The sequence below is a fragment of the Chiloscyllium punctatum genome, chromosome 37, assembly GCF_047496795.1.
Source record: "Chiloscyllium punctatum isolate Juve2018m chromosome 37, sChiPun1.3, whole genome shotgun sequence".
Lineage (NCBI taxonomy): Eukaryota > Metazoa > Chordata > Chondrichthyes > Orectolobiformes > Hemiscylliidae > Chiloscyllium > Chiloscyllium punctatum.
The window spans coordinates 18,142,456-18,166,634 of record NC_092775.1 but is presented as its reverse complement, the minus strand read 5'-3'; the positions used below and the strand labels follow the sequence as shown (position 1 = coordinate 18,166,634).

General features: G+C 39.0%; 1 protein-coding gene across 5 annotated transcripts in view; it reads left to right on the top strand.

Annotated features, from left to right (window-relative positions):
* The window catches only part of LOC140462902 (nuclear receptor coactivator 3-like), a 251,449-nt gene that overhangs the window by 206,347 nt on the left and 20,923 nt on the right, over positions 1-24,179 (top strand). For all 5 annotated transcript variants that reach the window (XM_072556346.1, XM_072556350.1, XM_072556345.1 and 2 more), the window contains 9 exons: positions 1,121-1,221; positions 1,455-1,629; positions 5,931-6,119; positions 7,643-7,747; positions 11,572-11,712; positions 12,994-13,141; positions 14,671-15,985; positions 17,861-18,032; positions 20,753-20,953. In XM_072556346.1, coding sequence (XP_072412447.1) covers positions 1,121-1,221; positions 1,455-1,629; positions 5,931-6,119; positions 7,643-7,747; positions 11,572-11,712; positions 12,994-13,141; positions 14,671-15,985; positions 17,861-18,032; positions 20,753-20,953 — 2,547 coding nt within the window. The remainder of the gene's footprint in view (positions 1-1,120; positions 1,222-1,454; positions 1,630-5,930; positions 6,120-7,642; positions 7,748-11,571; positions 11,713-12,993; positions 13,142-14,670; positions 15,986-17,860; positions 18,033-20,752; positions 20,954-24,179) is intronic.

Genomic DNA, 24,179 nt, shown 5'->3' with positions numbered 1-24,179 from the left:
ATGTTCTTTTTCTGTAAACAAAGTTGTTAATTCCTGTCCAGACATGGCCATCTTAACGTTGAATGAGTGCAAGTTGTCGAAAGCAGTTGGTATTCCTATCAACGCTATAAAACAAGGTATCTCAATTGCTGCAAAAATGGATCCTGCTGCTGACTGTCAAGTAAAGATCTGTAACTAAAACCTGAAAATATTCAGCTTCTATTGTTCACTGGAGAAAATAAGTCAAAGCACTAAGGGAAGAAGCTCGCTCTCATCTCTGTCTTAACTAGGAGACTCCTAATTTTTAGACTCCCACTCAATTTGTAGATTTTTCCATGAAAGGAAATGTCACCTCAACCCCTATTCTACCGAGCACCCTCAGAACTTCAAAAAAATAAAATCTGCAACACAAGATGATGCAGGTTTTTGAATAACAAATTCAAGCAGTGTTTAATAGCCATTCATCCTCTGATTTCCCCAAATTTATTTTTTATATGAACTGTTACCTAGCCCTCAAATCCTTGTAAATCTGATGAGATTGACAACAATAGAACATTGTTGGTGTTTCTTTTCCATATCTTTAAATCTTCATCCTTATCTTTTCCCTGCCTTATCTTTGTAAATTGATATCATTTGCTGATTTCTTCACTATAATGTCTCCAGCCAGTTGTGTAAATTTCCCTTTCATTCACTTTGGAGAACCTTAAGTTGCTGCAGTCTTTCTGAAATTCCGTCCCAAAACATTTCCACCTCTCCTACTTTCTGAACTTCCCAAAACTACATCTGTTTGGTCATCCCTCCCAATGTTCCCATTCTTGCCTTGCTTTCTTAATGCCTGTCCGTGAAACAAAAATATGTTTTCTTATATGAATGCAACTTGCCATTGAACATGGTAAATTTTAAGATTATTAAACTTAGGTGCTGGTGTAATGGAACTGCAATTGTAAATTGCAAAAAATGACTGTGAAGCTTTAATGTTTTTTAATCCTAGATGTAGCTGCTGTGTTTATTATTCTAACTTTTAAAAATATACCCCAAGTTATTTCTAAGAAACAATGGATGTGTGGCAGAGAAAGAGAGCAAACTTTCTATGTGTGCTTTTTGAAATTTCTGTATAGTTAGAGATTATTTTTCTTCATAGGAAAAGCATCTTCAAATGAAGATGATGTGCAGAAAGCAGATGTGTCTTCGACTGGACAAGGAGTCATTGACAAAGATTCATTGGGACCTCTCTTGCTGAAAGTAAGCCTGAAATGCAAAACAGATTTTATTTTCATGTTTACGTAGATACAGATTTCACCTTTGAATTGGAGGAAACTTGCAGTGAACAATTTAATTATTTAAGTAGACGCTTCTCTGAATGCAACTGCACATAATTATTTAAAATATAAATCTTTCCTAATTACCCTGAAATGAATTCTGATTAATATTCCTAAAGAGATGTTACATAGCAAGATTTTCTTTGCGGTTTGTAGGCCTTGGATGGCTTTCTGTTTGTGGTTAATCGAGATGGAAACATTGTTTTCGTGTCTGAAAATGTTACCCAATACCTTCAGTACAAGCAGGAGGAGCTTATGAACACTAGTGTGTATAACATCCTTCACCAAGAAGACCGTGATGAATTTCTTAGAAATTTGCCAAAATCTACAGGTAGGACAAATATTTTAAGTTTACTAAGTTCTGGTGCATTTGCGCATTAAGATGAATAAATAGATACTTCATAATACCCACCCTTCCATTCCATTGTGTAGTATTGGGGAGTATTTGAAATAGATGCTCAGTTTGAGATGAGTCTCAGTACTCTGACTGATCCAGCAACTAACTGAACATACACGTTTCTGCAGGATGTAGATAATGGTAGCATGGTACAGTCTTTGGGACTATTATAATTGCATTATGATTTCTGAAAAACCTTCCTTTGTTCCTGGATATTGTTCCATCCATTGTCTTTAGAAGTATAATAATGGGCAGACCAGGCTGCTCTGCCACCCCTGTTCTACTTGCATCTTGTTTTGGTAATCAAATCTTTGCAACCAGGTGGGTCTCTCAACTTCGTGGCACATAGCTAGGAAGCTTATTATGCCAAGTGAGCCATTTGACAGATCAGTAAATCCATGTTTTGAGGACTTCATTTGTTCTTCAGGAAAATCGGCCTGAGTAAATCAGTTGGGAGTCAGGATAATCAATGCTATCCTGAAAAGGTGCACAACAAGCAAGCTGCATGAAACAACTCAGATCTTTGACTAGAGCTAGAAACTACAGCAAAACATGAGCAAAACTAATGTAGTGTACAAAATCCCATACAAGGACTGCACAAAACACTACATAGGACAAACAGGAAGACAGCTAACGTTCCGCATCCACGAACACCAACTAGCCATGAAACGACACGATCAGCTATCCTTAGGAGCCACACACGCAGATGACAAGCAACATGAGTTCGACTGGGACAACAGTACTATTATAGGACAAGCCAAATGGAGAACAGCCAGGGAATTCCTAGAGGCATGGCACTCATCCACAGATTCAATCAATAAGCACATCGACCTGGACCCAATATACCGACCACTGCAACGGACAACCGGAAGCGGCAGAGATATACCACTATAAATGCCAGAGGAAACATCACAGAAGCGCTTCACAGGAGGCTCCCAAGCACTGAGGATGTCACCTAGACAGGGGACGAAACATCTGCAACACAAATTCCCAGCTCGGCAAACAGAACCACAACAGAAACTACAGTATTTCAGAGCAAAACGTGGCTGAAATTTTATTGAGTTCTGACAGTTAGGGAAGGGCATTCTTTCAATTCTCTGCATTATTCATGGCCTACAAGTTCCAGGTAGAAGCGGACTGCCACAGTGAGCATGACTACAAATAATGAGATGTTGGCTGTTGGAATTTCTTAAATTAGCATCATTTGCCTCCCTTTTGCATTGCTTATGCACAAGGTTTGAGGGAGGACAACACTAGTTTTTTTTTATTCACTCACAGGATGTGGGCATCTCTGGCTAGGCCAACATTTTTTGTCCATCTCCAGAGGGCAGTTAAGAGTCAACCGCATTGCTATGGGTCTGGAGTCACATATAGGCCAACCTCCTTCCCTAAAAGACTTTATTGAACCAGATGTGTTTTTCTGACAATTGACAATGGATTTACGGTTATCATTAGACTGTTAATTCCAGATTTTAATTGCATTGAAATTCCACCATCCTCTGTGGGGCTGGGATTTGATTCCAGGCCCCAGAATATAAACCAAGTTTCTGGATTAATAGTCTAGCACATATATCTCTAGGCTATTGCCTCCCTAATTTTTGAGGATCCTATTTGAAACCTATGTGAAAATTAACCTGAGCTTCAGTGTTGGATAACTTTCTAGTATTATGAAGATTTTGATTGAATGATCGATAAGAATAACTGTCAGTAAAAGGTACATTTGCATCAGTGACAGGGCATGGCATTTCAACTATTTTAATACACAGTTGCTGCTTGCTGAGGATTTCAAGCTCACTGTCACTAAGACATCCTGTGCCTTCCTTTGGCAGAAAACTGTTTTGATGAACAGCTCACAGTATCCAGATTCATAAAAAACCCACAAAAATGCAATTTTTAAAAAAATGTTTCTTAACATCTAATTTGAATTTAAATTTTCAGCTGAAATAAAACTATAGCTGTTCCATTTTTCCCATTGTTTCTTATTACTTCATTTTTTTAAAAAAAGTACTCCTCTCCAGCAATACAGAGCTTGGCAACTGATCATGTGGTGTGATTGGGGTTGGGTACTACAAGGAGCTGTGAGTTGGAATCCAGTAGGACGCTGTTATTGGAACTTAATGGTGGAGAGTGGTCAACAATTGCAGTGGTGATGAGTGGCTGCAGTGAGCAGAAGAGAGCTCAAAGGCTACTTGTGGGAATCGTTCCTCATTTCCAAAAGTATGGTGGCACAGTGGTTAGCACTGCTACCTCGCAGCGCCAGAGACCTGGGTTTAATTCCCACCTCAGGCAACTGTCTGTGTGGAGTTTGCACATTCTCCCTGTGTCTGCGTGGGTTTCCTCCGGGTGCTCCAGTTTCCTCCCACAGTCCAAAAATGTGCAGGTGAGGTGAATTGGCCATGCTCATTTACCCATAGTGTTAGGTGAAGGTGTAGATGTAGGGGAATGGGACTGGGTGGGTTGCTCTTCGGAGGATCGGTGTGGACTTGTGGGACCGAAGGGCCTGTTTCCACACTAAGTAATCTAATCTTATCTAATGCATCACATTAAACATGGAAGCTGATAGTTATTAGCCTCTAATATTTCGCAGCTGAAAAATGTGTTGCCTGACCTGCTGCGCTTTTCCAGCAGCATCCAAGGAGCAGGAGAATCGACGTTTCGGGCATAAGCCCTTCTTCAGGAATGAGGAAGGTGTGCCAAGCAGGCTAAGATAAAAGTTAGGGAGGAGGGACTTGGGGGAGGGGCGTTAGGAATGCAGTAGGTGGGAGTGAGACTGATATGGGGGATGGGGGCGGAGAGGTCGGGAAGAAGATTGCAGGTCAAGAAGGCAGTGCTGAGTCCGAGGGTTGGGATTGAGATAAGGAGGGGGAAGGAGAAATGAGGAAGCTGGAGAAATCTGCATTCATTCCTCATGGTTGGAGGGTTCCTAGGCGGAAGATGAGGCGCTCTTCCTCCAGGCGTTGTGTTGCCATGGTCTGGCGATGGAGGAGGCCAAGGACCTGCATGTCCTTGGCGGAGTGGGAGGGGGAGTTAAAGCGTTCAGCCACGGGGCGGTTGGGTTGGTTCGTGCGGGTGTCCCAGAGGTGTTTTCTGAAACGTTCCGCAAGTTCCTTCGCCTCTGCATCTGTTCCCAGGAGGACCAATTCCAATACCGAACAACCCAGATGGCCTCCTTCTTCAAACACCGCAATTTCCCCTCAGACGTGGTTTATGATGCTCTCCACCGCATCTCCTCCACTTCCCGCTCTTCCGCCCTTGAACCCCGCCCCTCCAATCGCCACCAAGACAGGACCCCACTGGTCCTCACCTACCACCCCACCAACCTCCAGATACATTGTATCATCCTTCGTCATTTCCGCTACCTCCAAACAGACCCCACCACCAAGGATACATTTCCCTCCCCTCCCCTATCAGCATTCCGGAAAGACCACTCCCTCCACGACTTCCTCGTTAGGTCCACACCCCCCACCAACCCAACCTCCACTCCCAGCACCTTCCCCTGCAACCGCAAGAAATGCAAAACTTGCGCCCACACCTCCCCCCTCACTTCTCTCCAAGGCCCCAAGGGATCCTTCCATATCCGTCACAAATTCAGGCACCTCCACACACATCATTTACTGCATCCGCTGCACCTGATGTGGCTTTCTCTACATTGGGGAGACAGGCCGCCTACTTGTGGAACGTTTCAGAGAACACCTCTGGGACACCCACACCAACCAACCCAACCGCCCCGTGGCTGAACACTTTAACTCCCCCTCCCACTCCGCCAAGGACATGCAGGTCCTTGGCCTCCTCCAATGTTTCAAAACATTGAAAGAACAAAAACTGTTTTGTACTCTTTTGCCTTCTTCAGTTTTTTCAATATGTAGCTCATTTTGAAGCAAAATGTTTTAAGATGTAATTGTTTCTATACTTTTCCTGTAAACTCAGTTGTGAATATTTTAGACAAATCTCCAAAGAAATTCAGAATAAAAATTTCTATTGTATAAAATGACTGCTGTGTAAACTTATTGGGGTAACAAGGCATAACCATGTATTGGAATTGGGGTTTGCTTGAGCAGCTGAAAGTCTTGTCATTGAGATGATAACTTCCATTAGGCATTAGCTTTGTCATAGATTTGGATGTCCTGGTTACTGGCAATATAAGCATATGCAGAACTTAAAAATTGCGTGTCTGATTTGTTAACCATTAACATTGCTATAACATTTCTTATGACCAGTGTGCATTCATTTTTCAGTAAATGGGGTTTCTTGGACAAACGAAACACAGAGGCAGAAGAGCCATACGTTCAACTGTCGTATGTTAATTCAGATGCCATATGATTCTTTAGAGGAATCAAATGGAAATCCTGAGGCTCGTCAGAAGTATGAAACTATGCAGTGCTTTGCACTATCTCAGCCAAAGGCTATGACTGAAGAAGGTGAAGGTAAGCCTCTAATGTACTGAACCAATTTGACTTGTATTTAAAAGCTGAGGCAATTTGCTTTTATTAAAGTAAGTCATGAGATAATTTGCCTGAATCCTATCAAGTTTTGTGAAGTTTTCCCATTCATCCATGGGATGTAGGTGTCATTAACTAGGCTAAAGTTTATACTTCTCCAAACTGCTTTTCAGAATGTTACATTGAGCATCCAATTAAACTGCTACAGTCCAAGTGTTGAAAGTACAGATACGCTGCTATTGGTTAGAGCTCCATCCAGGAGTTTCAAGCAAAGATGAAAGAACAGTATTAACAAATTGAGGGGGAAACTTTCTGATATTTTTTCTCGCGTGCTCCTGCTTCTCTTGTCTTTCTAGTTATTGGAAGTTGTGCATGAGAAGGTGTTGTTGAAGTGACCATGGCCTGTTGCTGCATTGCATCTTGTGGTCTCAGTGTGGCGGCGGTGTTGGACAAGGTGCTGATCAAACTTGGGAGTCACTTAGCTCAGTTGGCTGGACAGATGGTTTGTGATGCAGAAAGATGACAACTGTAGTTTCAACTCCCACACTAGCTGAGGTCATCAAGAAAGTCCCATCTTCTCAAACACTTGCCTGCAGTGTGGTGGCACTCAAGTTAAATTCACCACTGGTCATCTATCTCCAATGAGAGAGCAGCACCATGATCCTCTGGGACTGTGGCAACTTTTAACTTTTTTTTATTGATGAAACGGACTGCTTTGACTTGGATGTTGTCAAGTGCCTTAAGTGTTGAGAATGCACTTTCCTAGTGAAGTGAGAGTCTACTTTTGATGGTAGAAAGGATTTGGGCCATTAAGAGGTGTGCGTCCCTTTGAGCAGAATCCCTAACCTGTAACCTGCTCCTGTGTTATGACTGATCCAGTTCTGTTTCTGGTCAGAATGTCAGTGGTAGAAGCACTGACAATGATGATATTGTTAAATGTCAAAAGTTGGTGTTTAGACTCAAATGTTGGACTTGGTGATTGCATGGGACTTGTAACATATGTGCTACACATGATACCTTATCAGTCCAAACCTGAAAGTTACCCAGGGATTTCTGAATATGGGCATAGACTGCTTTAGTTCTTGTGCAGTGGTAAATAGAATTGAACACTGGTGTTCCACCATGAAGGGAAATGAGGTTAAGTCATCAGATACCTCTTTAAAGAAAATGTTAATATTTCCTGTGATCAGAAAATGGACCATTTTTTGAACTACCCATTAAGCAGTTAAAAGAGAATTACATCAACTTCGTAAATTTATAAGTTTTCAGTACAAGACATATTTCCTTTTCCAAAGAAAACATTTGACCTTCCCACCTTTTCCTCATAGCTTAGATTCTTGAAAGCCAGACCATTCTGGATGCTTGATTTTATGCAGCAATAGTTGTCAGGCAAATAAATAATATGAAATATCATCTGTGGCAAAGAGTAATATTGATTGTTTCTATAAAATGATTTAACCATTCCAACCTGGAAATTAGGAATGAAAAATCTGGTTTCACTGTTTCAGATCTGCAGTCCTGTATGATTTGTGTAGCAAGACGGATTACGCCAGTGGAGAGATCACCATTTCCCTCCAGTCCTGAAAGCTTTGTCACAAAGCATGATATGACAGGTGAGCACTCGAAAAGAACCCTAATTAGTAAAGGTCCATTTAACCTGTAAAACTTCTAAGTTAATGAATGTCTTATTTTAAGTTAGGTTAAAAGAAAGCTTAATTTATTTAATGTTATTCTTCTGAAACTTCAACAGCTGGAACCTCTAGGGGATCTCCATATTCACTACACTATTAAATTTAAATACATAACCTTGTGATAGATACCAGTGAAGCCTAATTTGTTAGTAAAATTGCTTTCTGTTTATTGATCGTAATTTTGCAACTATCATCAGGAACAGAGGAACAGAAGTAGATAATTTAGCCTGTTGAACCTGCCCAACCATTTAATACAATCATGGCTGATCGAACATTTCAGTGCCTTTTTACCTACCCTTAACCATAGCCCTTTATGCCATTGGTAATCTGAAGTTATCCATTTCTACCTTAATTATACTCAAATACTGAGCTTTGACAGTCCTCTTTGTTACAACTGTCAAGGTTCCAAAACCTTGGGGGATGGGGGAAGAAGAAAAATATTCTCCTCATCATTGACCTAAATAGTATCCTCCTTTCTTCTTAAATTGTGTCTACTATTCTAGACTTCCCAATGAGGGGGAGCATCCTACCTGCATCTAACTTGTGTATAGCTCATATTTTTTGAATTGTGAATGAATACAGCCCCCATTTGCCCAATCTCTCTGGATTGAACAATCCACTATCTCATGAAAACCAAGTCTGCTGAACCTTTGTTGGACTCTCTCTATGACAATAATATCTCTCCTGAAATAAGGAATCCAAAACTGCACTCAGGCCACCAACTGCAGTTTAACAAAAAGCCTGTAACACTGAAGCAAGGCTTCACTAGTCATGCACACAGCTCAAAGATGGCAGCAGAGTAGGACTCCTGAGCCAGAACTTGTCAGCTCCGACTGCTTTTCTTCCTTCCTTTCTTGGTTTTTTTTAAGCTCTTTTTTCAGTCTTTTTGTCTCTCTAATCATCTTCTGGAGGGAGCTCAGTCGTGGAGGGAGTGGCGGCGACAGCAGCACTGGAAACCAAGTGTGGGGATTTTGTCAATCAGCCATGAGGAGTTGGTGTGCCCTGGCAGAACTCTGGCAGTTGGCGGAATGGTGGAAGTGCCTGGGGGCCTAGACTTGCACTAGACCAGAATTTTGGCGGTCGGTGAGATGAAGGCGTGGGATCAAGAGATCAAGCCCTCATGGGGAAAGCCCTGTATGGAGTAACTGCAGGCCTATAGCTAAAGATGGACTGTAATTTTGAACCTTTAACTTTTATTTCTTATTTACCAATTTGTACTGAAAAGAACTGTAATATTGAACTTTTAATTTATTTATTTCTTTTTCTACTCTTTACCAAAGATTTTGTACCTCGGTACTTTGTACCCTTGAGTGGCGACATTGTAAACTTTTCACTGTATTCCTGTATCCCTGTACTTGAGTACATGTGACAATAAAACCTAATTCTAACTTTACTCAAATGGAGTTGTATATTCGGTCCAACTTGTCCGTGCTGACCAAGTTTCTCCAACTAAATGAGTCCCATTTGCCTGCATATGGCCCTTATCCCTCTAAATCTTCCCTATTCATGTACCTATCCAAATGTCTTTTAAACGTTGTAACTGTGGCTGCATCTACTACTACCTCTGGCAGTTCATTCCACATACAACCATTCTCTGTGTGGGAAAGTTGCCTCCTGGCTCCCTTTTTAAATCTTTCTCCTCTCACCTCAAAATTATGCCCTCTAGTTTTGAACTCCCCAATTTAAAAACTCTCCTGTCTCTACCTATAATAGACCCACAATAGATTAGCTAAATTCCTTTTTACATATCTATAAAAGCTTTATTAACCGAAGTTTCTGATTATTTCTAGATTGCATTGAACTGCTATCCTTACTTTGCTGATCAGCTTCTTGATCCTCTGTTGCATTCTGAAAAGGTTCCTAATCCTATTTCTGGCAACTTTATAGACCTAATTTTTAATCATATGCAATCCATTAATCCTGTACATACAATTTCTTTCAAGTGTTTATTTTAAGTTTATTTTAAGCACTTTGTTTTTTTAACATTTTACCAATTTACACAATTTTATTCAATTTTATCTTTGGATAGGATGCCTTATTCCACCTTTTCCTTCAAAGCTTAGTTCTAATTATTTTCTGGATTTCTCCTTCATTATTGTGAATACTGTCATGGAATTTGAACCCATGCCCCCAGATCATTAGCCTGGGGTTTTGGATTACTATTACAGTGCAACCATACTAATCTAAGCAAATCATCTAATGCTAGTTATTGATTATGTTAGAACACGAAGACAGACAGCCAAACCGAATCAGCCTTCCTAACTTGATGTTGGCAAGACAGTAAAATTAAACTAAGTAGTCTCTTTAATGGTTCCTAACCAGACTTTTGAAATACCAATTATGCAAATAATCAATTTCCAGACACCAGATTTGTATCTTAAACAAAAGACTTGACAATTCTTTAATTGCATGATAACTTTCACAAAGAGAATATTTAAACATCACAGTAAGCTGATTAACATCTATGCTTTAAACCCAGTACATTTCTTTTCATATCCCATTCACACAAAAGACAAGACAGTTAAACAAACGCAGTTAAGGGGTAAATAAAATAAAATACCAAAGTTGACTGATTATTTGAACATCTTTCACAGCATGCTGTTTCACAGGCATAAATACGGATGCTTTGGCTATGTTTTGGTTTGAAACATTGATTAGATTCACTTCATTTCACCCAGACAAAGGCAGCAATACTTCAAACTCCGTTTTCTACTGTTTCGGCTTCTGGAAGCTCTGTATCATACTGGGCAGGGAGCTTTCAATCTTGCTGTCTCAGTAGCATCCCAAAATCACCTCTCAGAAAACATAGTTTAAAAAAGACAACTTCAATTCTGGTTCAGCCCTGTTAGACTGACTTTTGAGGCCTCGAGCATGGGATTTCTGGCTTACCAGAACCAATTCCCATGTACTAACCTCTTTAACAGTCAACTCTGATATCTGTTTAAACATAATGATCTTCCAGGAATTACAATGTCCGTTGGAACCTTTTTTAATCAAGGTTCAGCCTGGAATTAGCCTTCAGGCCTACCTTCGCAAACAAATAAGGCTTGTTTAGTGTGTTCTTTTCGTTTTAACACCAGCTACTTCAAAGGCCACTAGTTATTTCCAGTTCATCATTCAAAATTCATATAAGAATTCGAAGAAAATAATGGAAGATCAGTGGGAGTTCGAACAATTAGATAAAAACAAGTCCCAACTGTCATCTTTCCAATGTTTGAAGCTCAAGACTTAAGATTGAGCATTTGAGGCATTAATTGCATCCCTTTTCACAGCTTACTATTCAAGCTGAACCTAACAGTGTGTGATGTTGCGGTCAGTTCTATCGTGAGCTGAGTTTCAAAGTCTACAGCTGCCTGCTTTTATCTCCAAAATACTTCACAATTGCATTTTAAATTTTTTTTACTGTTGCTGAAATCCTTATCTGTGCTTTGGCAGGTTTAGGTTTGGTGTGACCGAGTAGTTTCCTCCATGCAGTAGGCAACTTGCTATGCTCTTTGACTTGTGCAGACTTATTGCAACAGTATCCTGACCCATTCTGATCACTCCCTCCTATTGATCTTTCTTTCAGCGAGCTCCTGGGTATTAACGGATTATGGTTAGCTCTGGACTATACCTGTCTCGAGGTTAAATATACTATACAAATACATATTGCTCTTTGTCACAATCCCTCATTTACTTCAGTTTTTCAAGTTTAACAATTGAACTGATTCTATGTTACGTGCCTTTTCTTTCTTACTCATTTTCAGGCAAGATTACCTCAATAGATCCAAGTTCCCTGCGTGCTTCAAAGAAACCGGGCTGGGAAGATCTTGTACGAAGATGCATTCAGAGGTTCTCTCATCATAATGATGGACAGCCATGGTCTCTGAAAAGACATTACCATGAAGGTGAAGTGCTAGAAAATGGTATTGGCCTAGAAAGAAGCAGTTATTGACACTGAGGAATAGATGCAAACATAATTGATATTTCTACGAAGAACTGAGATTGGCATGGGATGGGATGACAGTTTGATGAAAGACGGGACCAGCCCTCAAAAAAACAATTTGAATGAAATTAAACATCCTGTTATGGCTTAAAGATAATTTACTTCTGCACTATTTGCATATTTTTCTAAAAAAAACCTGAAATGATTTATTACAATAAAATGCTGTTTGATCACTCCTTTCCTGCTTTCACAGGCATGCAAAATCTTTCTGCTGAAGAGTCACCTGACCCAATGTTAACTCTGCTTTCTCTCCATGGATGCTGCCAGAGCTGTTGCATTTCGCCAGCTGTTTCTGTTTATGTTTCAAATCTTTTGCCTTATTAAGCTTGTCCATCTAATAATATAGTACTTAATTAATCAGTATCAATTCCCTACCTCTGCCTCAGCCCAAGCCAACATGACAGAAGTACATGACTATTGGGCAAAAATCCTTCATCAGGAAATCTGCATTTACCCAAAACATCTATTTTCCTGATTCTCGGATGCTGCCTAACCTGCTGTGCTTTTCCAGCGCCACACACGTTTGACTCTGATCTCCAGCATCTGCAGGTACTCACTTTCACCTAGAAGTACATGACTGTCTAATCTGGGCCTACCTTTTTCTGAGCTGGTCTGTTATCTTTGGATCTAGTATGTAGTGGCTGGCCTAATTACTCATCTAGTTCTTTAGCTGTTCCCAAAGTACATTATACCATGTCTAGACATTTCAGATTTCAATGTTCTGCTTTGCTTTTGTTTTGAGAAAAAGTCATAAACATTTACACTATTAAAGAGAGCAAACAGGTAGCTGCTGTCTTAGTTTTAAAGCACTTTATCCTCTCCTTGTTACCTAGGTACATACAGTTATACTTGTTCCATTGTGAACAAAGAGCTGTGAATGCTGCAAATCTGACACAAAAACAGAAATTACTGGAGAAACTCAGCTGGTCTAGCAGCATCTGTGTAAAGAAAGCAGAGTTAATATTTCAAATGCTTTTTAACTCTTATTTTTCTTTGTTATCTTAATGCAAAGGAAAATATATAATAGGAAACATTGTGAAGAGGAGTTTGGAAATTCCATTGTTACTTAACTGACTCTGCTATTACTTAACTGTAATCAGCATATTGATTTAGTAGATTATGTTCTTAACTTTGGGGTGCATGGATGTTTGCGTAGTAACTTTTTTTTTTCTTTCCTACTCAGCCTTTACGCAAGGTCAAGCTGAGAGTCCCCTTTATCGATTTTCCTTATCGGATGGTACAATAGTCACTGCACAAACCAAGACCAAACTTATACGCAGCCCAGCATCTAATGAGTCTGTTGGCTTTGGCTCTACCCACTTGCTGCAAAGGTACGGGAGTATACTGAAATTTGCAGCTGTGATAGAAAATAAATATTTTTGTTACTGTATCTTAGAAGTATAGCTTTTATATAATACTTATATTGTAACAGTCAGTCAGTTCTTCCTTGTATTTGAAGAGGTAAATTTATGAAGACATATTGTGCAATCCACTGACTTCTCGTAAGTTTTTGACTTTCTGTGGCATGAGAATTACCGTGTCTGTGAATTCTGTTCTTTAGCACATCAATAGATGGACTTCATATTTGCACAGGTTAGCTTATTTTTAGCAATTCCTCACTTGTCAAATGCATTCCTTGCTTCCAACAAAAGCACACCCTACGTCCAAAGTCTCCAGTGTGGGGAAAAAAATGCCCTCTTTTAACATGGTTATTGTAGCTATGCCACTTGAGTTTATGCGTAAATGAATTTTCATGTAGTAATTTTATTTAAGACTAAAATTCAGACTTTGTTTTATGTGATGTTTTCATTGTGAAATATTTTTCATCACTGTCAAAACAGATTTTGTATGGACCAGTTATTGAATTGAATAGAATTGAATTGAATTTATTGTCACGTGTACAAAGGCACAGTGAAAAGCTTTGTCTTGCGAGCAATACAGGCAGATAAGAGTTAAGCAATATAGATAAGTAATTAATAGGTAAAATGTGGCAAAAACAAAAACACAGGTACAGGCGAATGTTAAGAGTTTGTCAGTCCATTCAGTGTTCTAAGAACAGTAGGGTAGAAACTGTTTCGAAACCGGCTGGTGCATGTGTTCAGGTATCTGAAAGGGAATGCAGATTTTGTCAGTCCAGGATCCAAGCAGTAGAGGAAGACTAGTTGCAACACTAGTTGCTTTTGGTCAGTTTATTTTTAAAACAAATTTGTAAATAAATCTCCATCTTAAAAACAAAAGTTGAATTTTCTGAAAAATTGGCATTGGTTGCAAAAGTTCCAAAAGAACTGATTTTGCTTTTGTATTCTGCTGATTCAAGTTGCAGCAATGCAGCTTATTTTACCTCTGCACATTCTTAGTTGTATGACATTTTCCTTTGAGGAATGTCAACATCATAACTGCCATAATGATTTTTGCTTATCAGCTGTTCCACTGTGAAAGCTTTAACTAAACTACACTAGATTACATACTGGATTAGTGGTGCTGGAAAAGCACAGCAGTTCAGGCAGCATCCAACGAGCAGCGAAATCAACGTTTCGGGCAAAAGCCCTTCATCAGGAATAAAGGCAGTGAGCCTGAAGCATAGCCTAATAACTAACTCAGAAATTGTAAGAATCATTATTTCTTTCTTTTGGTTTGTTGAAGCTTTGAGGAGTTTAAAGATAGAGCTGAAGAGAGAATGGAGATCTTGGGTGAGAGAATAGGGTTAGGTATGTCCAGAATTTTAATGGCAGGATACCAAAATGTGAGATTTAATATTTTTTGAATAAGGTACTATAATTATCAATAAAACCAATTCCAGTGAAAGAGTCTAATTTCCAATATTGAATCTAACCCCTAATAATTTTTTTTCTACTTATAGGGAACAGAATGGTTGCAGACTGAATCAAACCAACATGGGGCAAGAAATGATGAAGACGCTTGCTACAGCAAGCACAAACCCTTCGAGTAATATGAGCATATCATCAGGGGCAACAGGACAGGGAATGCCGGTGCAAAATAATATGAACTATGGTGCAAATAGTTTGAATGACCCCAGTTCTATGGGGCAAATGGGACGGTTTGGTGCAGCAGGTGGGACAGCTGGTGCAATGAACCATGGGTCTGGTATGCAGACTCCTAACTTACAGGGAAACAGCTATGCACTCACAATGAATAGTCCCCCACACAGTAGTCCTGGGGTGAACACAAGCCAACAAAATCTGATGCTTTCACCAAGGCATCAGGTGAGTCCACGAATGGGACCCAACCAGTATTCTTCAGCTGGTGGAATGCAATCACCAGTGGGGCATATTAACAGCACAGGCAGTAGCACCTTCTCTAGTAGTTCCCTTAATGCACTTCAAGCCATAAGTGAAGGATTGGGAGTTTCACTCCTGTCATCACTATCATCACCTGGTCAAAAGATGGAAGCTTCCCCAAATGTGAACTTGCTCCAGCAATCAAAGATGGGTAGCATGGATCTAAAAGATTCACCTGGCCTTTTTGGGGAACACAACCAAGTTGAGAGCACAGTTGGTCGGCCAGAAAGCAGAGATGCTCATAGTGAACAGAAGAGCATCAAGGAAGGAAATTTAAACCTTTTTGGTAATAACGACAACATGGAGGGCCAGAGAAAATTCCATGAGAACAAAAACAACACCAAGCTGTTGCAATTACTGACCTCCCCTACGGATGACATGGGGCTAACGTCTTTAACAAACCCTAACTTGGATTCCAGTGTTAAGGACTCCTCTCCCGGCATCACAAGTCCAACAGGGGTCTCCTCAACTTCAGCTTCAGCTGGTGGCAATGCTGCTGCAGCCACATTGCATGGTTCTTCTTTACAAGAGAAACACAAAATTTTACACAAGCTGTTGAAGAATGGAAACTCACCTGCAGAAGTAGCCAAGCTTACTGCAGAGGCTACAGGCAAAGAGTCTTGTCAGGATTCGGGAAGTATGACACCAGTTGGAGATGCTGTGATCAAACAGGAACAGATGAGTCCAAAGAAGAAGGAAAACAATGCACTACTGCGATACCTGTTAGATAAAGATGATCCGAAAGAACTCACTTTAAAGGATATTAAGCCTAAAATTGAAGGAATGGACAAAATGGATCCTTGTAATGCAGCAAAAATTTCAGGTTCAATGCAGGTGAAAGATGAAGTGCGCATCAAAACTGAACCAACTGACCAGGTGAAAAAGAGATTTACTACCTGATTGTGTGTGATGCAGAGTTTCATGTTTTATAGCCTATGGTGTTTTATTGCCTGTATTGTGTTTTATTTATAGACATAGATTACTTATTGGGTGATAGGTAGAGTTTGCTATTGGATTATACAATACACTGAGAACCCTAATAATAGCAAAGTGTGTGCAAGAATTCAAAAGTAGAATTCTGCTTCCCTGACCTCATTTTTTTTCTTAATTGCACACTTATGTTCCTACTTCCTTCTACCACACGCATTCAACAATCAGCTGTGGAAACTGAACTTAATTTATCATTCTGTAATGTGAAACAGATCTATCCTTACTGAAGGAAAGTTGGCCTGTTTCAGATGGTAAAGCAGATATCTTAACTTCTTTGATAGTGTTTCTGGATTATATCTTACTGTGTGATATGGCACAATCTGATTTTTAAAAAGATAAAAACATGCTTTGGAATATGCTGTAGGTTGCAGCATATTTTTTCAGGTTCTGATTGTTGCCTGTTGATTGGCAACAGTAATTTCATTAATTTAGCATGTTTCCTTACTGCTGAAGTCACCTGATTAGTTATACATTACTTCTTGATGGAGAATGTTTTTGGGTATGGCTGCCATCCAGGACTTTGACCAGAGTGGGTGTTAGCTAACTGTTAATACTCGGAAAATATCATCACTTAATCAATTGTATTCTTATGTGAAAGCAAACCAACAGACCTTTTAGTGGAATTACTGGTAACAGGCAGAAGCAAAACCTGAGTGTGGTGCTGGAAAAGCACAGCAGGTCAGGCAGCATCTGAGGAGCAGGAGAATTGATGCTTCAGGTTGAAGCCCTTCATAGGAATTATTTTATGTAAGAGCTTTGTACATGATTAGCTTTATTTAATGAGAAATATGTCATTTTTCACCAAGTATTTTGGACATGTATAGATAGTGAAATTCAATTCTCCAGGAATGTACATTAAAAAAATTGGTGACAAGAGAAAGATGATCCAAACTGAGAGGTTCACAGTACAATTAATGATGAAGGGCTTTTGCCCGAAACGTCGATTCTCCTGCTCCTCAAATGCTGCCTGACCTGTTGTGCTTTTCCAGAACCATGCTCTCGACTTTAATTTCCAGCATCTGCAGTCCTCACTTTCTGGGTGATTTGCCCCAGTATTGCCCTGAGTCTGGGAACAACAGTACTATGATAAACAAACAAAAACCTGCTATTACAGAGGCCATTTGTAATTTCAGAGCACTTGCCCTTGAAGAGATCAGTTTTACTCTGTGCAGACTAATGGGTGACCCTGAACTCTAAGGGGACAAGCGCACTTCTTGGGCGCATTAGGTGGACCACAACCATTCTCATGTGTATTTGAGCAAACTGTTCAGACTAATGCCAAAATAACATTTAGATGACCCTGAAATTTCAGATGGGTTAAGACAGGAGCAGCTGGTAATTGATTAAAAGTTTCATTCTGCTCATTTTCTGTTCCTTTGATCTGCACTTGACTTAATTGAAATATTCACTCTCTCATTGTACTGTGAACCTCTCAGTTTGGATAACTTTTCTCTTGTCACCATTTTTAAAATAATTTTTTTATCGTATGTTCTTTTGAGAATTAATGCGCACAATACTGGTGGCAAATGACCTATTTCCCATTAAGTAAAGCTAGTCATGTACAAAGTTTTTATGTAAGAGAATTTGAAAAGTTGCTTCTGTCGAATTCGCTCTCTAAACAAAGTAAAAAATATACTTAGGTACCTGGTGCTTTGAGCAAACAAGCAGTTATTGTATTATTTACTGTAAAATTGTAGTCCGACAGTCAAGGTGGGCCTTAAACTCCTAATATTGATGTTTTTCCTATATTTTATATTTCAGACGAGCAATGAATTGGACACTTTAGATGATATTCTGGGTGATTTGCCCCAGTATTACCCTGAGTCTGGGAACAGCAGTACTATGATAAACAAGCAAGCAATGTTTCAGGATGTCATGGCATTTGAAAGAGGTCATTCACCTTCCCCAGGAACATCAAAGCAAATCCGTGGCAGTAAGTTGATAGTGGATTAATTTTCTATATTAAGGAAAGAAAAGCTGCACCACCTCCTGTCTAAGGCTGATTATATATATAGCTTTTAACATGCAGGAAACATTCACCTTTAAACTTACATTTTAAACGAAGTGCATCCTAACCGAGATTGGACTATAGAGCTGAACTGCCAGAGAAGTTTTGAGAGTTGTGATGATTGATGATTTGATGGTGAAGAGAGGATGCATTAGTTAGAAAAGACATACCAAAATAGTTTAGTCAACAAGGGAGCAAGACATTAGAGCATGCAAATTAGGAGCAGGCGAAGGCATTTCTTCCCCTTGATTCTGCTCTGTCATTCAATAAGATCAACATTTCCAGCAACCACCAATTTAACTTTTGACTTCCTTGGCCAATCAAGTATCTACCTCTGCCTTAAAATATTTGATGACCCCACTTCTTTGGGGAAGACACCCACAGAGATTTGATTGCTGAGATTTGGTTATGGGTTGTCATGTTTTGTGTGAAGAAGTCTCTTCTCTGGGAATGTTGGGTGGAATATACTAAAAATCAGACAGTTAGGTGGGGAGAAAAGCTGTCACATACAGTTCATGTGATATCATTTACTGGAGAATTAGTATGCTATGTTTTATTATTTTGCTCAGTAATTGCATATAACGTCTAAAAGATTCTTATTTATTCTCTAGATCTTGATCCCAAAACAAGGCACACAATATTTCTGTTTTGATGTGGTTTTAAGAGAATTTGGTGATAGCATAACTTTGATAGTATTTCTTTCTTTAAATCAACATCTTGTGACAGGTAATAGACCGTGATTCAGGTCTCTGTTCACATTACCTTACCCTTGGATTTGAGGCTTCCCTTGAATGGAGGAGACAAGTTAAACTAAAGATTGCCTTTCAATGACAGAGAACTTTCTTGGGCTCTCTTACCCCAGTTTCCCCTTTGGTGCTGGAAAGAAGCACATTTTGACAAATGGCCATAGACCTGAAAGTATCCTTTCGCACAAAACATGAAGGTTCAACAACAAAGAACTGGACAACCTGAGCAAAGTCCCTTCTTTCTGTTCCCTGGGCAGGAATTGACACTGGAGATGTTTTTTTCATCACTGTTTTTATACAATTCCCAAATGCTCCTGTACTTAGCAATCATCCCATCATTTGTTGAAGCACTTATTTTTCATACACCAGACACTGACAAGACACGGTCTTGCAGCAAGGATATGTTGGAGGCAGGATAATTACTAGAATCTGGGGTACCGGCAAGTCCATCTTATTAGATGCTTAAGTATGCTTCAGGTATATCTGTCTTCTTAGCACCCAGATAAATGATGGGAAGGAGATGGTAAAAATCAGCTGGTATCAGCAATACATTTTCTTTAAAATATTACTTTTGAATAAATTTGAAGCCTTAAGTTATGCAGGACAGAGAATTTGTTGGAAAGTGACAGGTTCATCCTCATATACAGTATTCACAAATATAAATTACCTATATTGAGAAATAGAATTTTGAATTTATACTGCAGTCACTGAGTTTATTTTCAAAACTATAATAACCAAATAAACATACCTCTTTTTTTTCGTAGTGTTGAACTTACTTGATATTGCAGATTCTTTCCTGAAATCAAATGTTGATTACTTATTCAGGTTATGAATTATTAATTTCTTCTCTGAATTTTTAGAACAGAGACTTTACATTGCAACCGACGGTTTTTTTAAAAGTCATGTTTGAAAATGCAAGCATTTGATTTCAGTAGTGTCTTTAAAGTCTTCAGAGCATCCCATTGTATTTCACATCTAATTCATTACTTGCAAGTGTCATCACTTGTTTTGATAAATGCCAGTTTGAGCACAAACATCAATGAGGTAAACTAGGTACTTTATTTTGGTAATTGGCTAGAATATAAATTTATCATAAAGTGCAGTGATGAAGTTGAATCCACCTACGGAATTTTTACAACCAACTTCGGTAGGGCGAGGCAGATGGGTGATTGCATTTTCTGCCTTTTTCTCCCTCATAGTTCAAAAGCTATTCTTGCACAAGTGACATCCACCTTCAATCTTAATCATATAATGCTTTTCTGGTTCTATGTTGTACTTCCATTAATATCGGCTTGCATTTGAAAAGGGAGCGTTGATGGTTTTGCTCAAGAAATAGCTTTGAGCCAACTGATGGAAGGAAATTGAACGGCTGCATGGTTAAAATTAAACTCCTTGATTAATTACCATCATTACGAGCTTCCCTAAATCATTTTTACATTAATATAACTGTTGTGCTTGAAAAACATTTAATATTTTGTGTTTACTACTTCTGTAATAGTTGACAGAATATTTTATCAAAAACCACATCGATCCATTTCTGACCCTTCTAACCTGCATACTGAGTAGAAATTTTCATTTAATTATTAAGAATTACATTTTAATTTCCTTTGCCTTCACTTACTTCAAATACTAATACAAAAAAACAGAAACCAATTTAATCGGCGTAATAATTTTTATTTAAGAGTTCTTTATAGATAAACATAAAAGAAAAGTCAGGAGAAGGTCATTGGAATAGAACTAAATAACTCTTTGAGAGCGATGTGGAGACTTGATGCTTAGAATAGTCTCTCTAATTGTAATGCTCTATGTCTATTATAAAGATTTATTCTGTTTTCTCTATTTTTCCTGGGATAGATTCGAGGCCTACTAACAGAGTAACATTTTTTGTCAATCTATTAGCTTTAGGCAGTCCACCACCAATGCAGCCCTCTAGACCACGGTTTAACCGGGCCATGTCATTGGACATAAACAGTCAGGGCCAGCCCAGTGCAGGACTTGGTCCTCCACTGAGAACCAGCAGCCCATACGCAATGATGGCAAAGCAAGCAATGTTGGCAAACCGGATGGGAGGCAGCCAGGAAAGTTTTGTGGGGAGTGCAGGTATGTGTCCAGTGTTTGAAGTATATGAAAAAATTGTAATACAGGAAATAATGTGTAGAAATCTTTAGACCTTTGCCAAATTTCACTTTGTTTCTTGCCCCTTAGTCCTTCAGAAAGAAGAAATGTAGTTTGTGTACCAAAATCATAAATTTGTTGTTGAAGGGCATGTTTATATAGTTTATATGGACTATATTGTGTCAAAAAGTTTATTAATACAAATGTAAATGAGTGACTAAACAACTGAATATGAATGGGATTGAAGGTTATAGGGAAAAACACATGAACGTTTCTTAAAGGAGCACAGTAGAAAAATGGTTCTCTAATTGTTGTTTAGTCATTGAATCATTAATTCATTGCCACTATCCATCTGCTGATAGAAAGTGAGAAAGAACTTGTACGTAATTTTTTTCTTTGAAACTTCTCAAATGCTTTATTGTCAATTAAATATTTTTGACATGTAGCGCTGCTGTAATTTAAGAATATTAGCTACTTTAGGCACACAGCTCCAGAAATAGAAACATAACAACGACTAGATAGTCTGTCTTTAGTAATGTTAACTGAAAAATAACTATTAGCCAGGACATTGGGAATAACTCCTTTGATCATGTTCAAAGTATTGCCATGGGATTGTCTACATCCACTTGAGGGGGAAAACAGTTCAACATTTCATGCAAAGAACAGATTCCTCAATTCTTGAGTTAATTGTTTAAAAACTCATGGAGTAAGTTATATGAACTTCATTTTTAAAGAATATAATATGCTAGGCAGAATGCAGCTTAGAAGTAATTGTAAATGATTTGTTGAGATTTGAAATGATAGAATAAATTACCTTTGTCGATTCTATACTTTCTGCTCTTAACAATTTTAAGAGAACTTTTATTGCCCTTTCCACGCAGTTTTTTTGAAGACCTTTGATGCAAAAATTCATAAAAAAAGTTTAAATACATTCATGATCCTTTGTGGGTCTTTTTTTTAAAAATCAACATTTGGGTAATTTATACTTGTGTTTCTTGGATAATTGAACAACTCCTTGGAGTTTCTAATGACACCAAGGAATCTGTGCTTGCTCACCACTGACTAAAATTGTGTTATAAAAAGCATAGAAACAATGCCTGGGGCTTGCCTTGATTTCTTTGTGTCCCTATGTACTTGTGTTGCCATCTTTAATGAAAATGTATCTCATAACAAGATCACTCTGTGACACTTTGTCTGCTAAAAACTCTTGAATTTAAAGTGTACTTCCTTTTCATATTCTCCTACCGGGTAATACTTTATATTTTTATACATTGAACTTTTTGATCAGCCCAACCTGCCGCTCTAGATTGTCCTCCTTCAACCTTTTTATGGCTATGTTCTGGCTTATGATAGTATCAACAACAAATTTTAATATCATTCCTTAAATTCCTTCGTTCAGATCATTTATAAATAAATATATGAACAGTCCATAATACCTGTATTGGAACATCACTATGAAGAATTAATAACCTTTTAGCCTAGTCCTCCACCCACCTCTTCCAATGCAATCACAATTCCTTTAGCTCCACATGCTATTGTCATTAGACTTTTCTGCATTGTTAGAGTTGCTGTCTTTTGAATGTGACATTTATCTCTGACCTCTTCTGCCTTTTTAATTTAATTCATTGGATGTTGGAACTGCTGCCTAATCCTAATTATCCTTGAGAAGGTTGTAGTGAGATGTCTTCTTGAACCACTGAAGTCTGTGTAGCGTATGTGGACCCATAGTGTAGAGAGGGAATTCCAGGATCTTGACCCAACAGCAATGAAGGAACAGTGATGTCGTTCTAGGTTAGGATGGTAAATGTCTTGGAAAGGAACTTGCAGGTGGTGATGTTCCTATGTATCTGCTGCTTGTGTTCTATAAAATGGAGGTCACTGAGTTGGCAGGTGCTGTCTGAGGAGTATTAATGAATTGTTGCAGTGCATTCTTTGGCAAAGTTCATACTATTGCAGGGACTGAATGTTGAAAGTTTGAGATGGGGTGCCAGTCCAGTAGGTTGCTTTGTCCTGGATGGTGTCACGTTTCTTGAGTGTTGTTGGAGCTGTACATATCCTGGGAAGTGTGGATATTCCATCTCTCTCTTCACTTGTGCCTTATAGTACAGACTTTGAGGAGTCAGGAGGTGAGTTACTCACTGTATCACTCTAAACCTTTGACCTGCTCTTATGGTTATGGCTAGTCCAGTTCAGTTTTTGGGTCAGGACATTGACACTGGGAGAACCAGCAATGGTATTGCCATTCAGTGCCGTGGGATGATGGTCGGAATCTCTCTTATTGGATGTGATCACTCACTGGCACTTGCTGAGTAGGGACTGCTACTTGCTCTTTAGTACCCCAATCTGAATGTTGTTCAGCTCTTGTTGCATTGAGACACTAATTGTCTCTGTACCTGAGGAGTTAGAAATAGTGCTGACCATTGTGCAATCATCATCAAAAATCCCCACTTAATGATGGAAGTAAGGTCATTGATGAAATAGCTGAAAATGGTTGTGCCAAATTTAATCGAGTTTTTTGAAGAGGTGACCAAGAAGATAAATGAAAGCAGACTGATAGATGTTGTCGACATAGACTTTAGCAAGGCCTTCAACAATTTTCTGCACGGTCGACTGGTTAATAAGGTTAGATTATATAGGATCTAGTGAGAGCTAGCCAATTGGATACAAAATGGGCTTTAAGGTAGGAGACAGAGGATGGTGGTTAAGGATTGTTGTTCAGACTAGAGAGGCCTGTGATTAGCGGTGTGCTGTAAGGATCAGTGCTGGGTCTATTGTTGTTTGTCATTTACATAAACGATTTGGATGAGAAGATAGTAAGTTCACAGATGACACACACATTGGTGGCATAGTGGACAGTGAAGAAGGTTATTTAAGAATACCACAGGATCTTGATGAATTGGGCCAATGGGCTGAGGAATGGCAGATGGTTTTTAATTTAGATAAATGCAAAGTGTTACATTTTGGTAAGACTAAGTAGGGCAGGACTTATACAATTATTGGTAGGGCCCTAGGAAGTGTTGACAAACAGAGTGACTTAAGGGTACAGGTACATATTTCCTTGAAAGTGGCATCACAGACAGCATGGTGAAGAAAGCATTTGGCATAGAACATTACAGCGCAATACAGGCCCTTTGGCCATCTATGTTGCACCAACATGTGAAACCAATCCGAATCCCATCTAACCTACACCTAAACATTTTCATCCGTATGT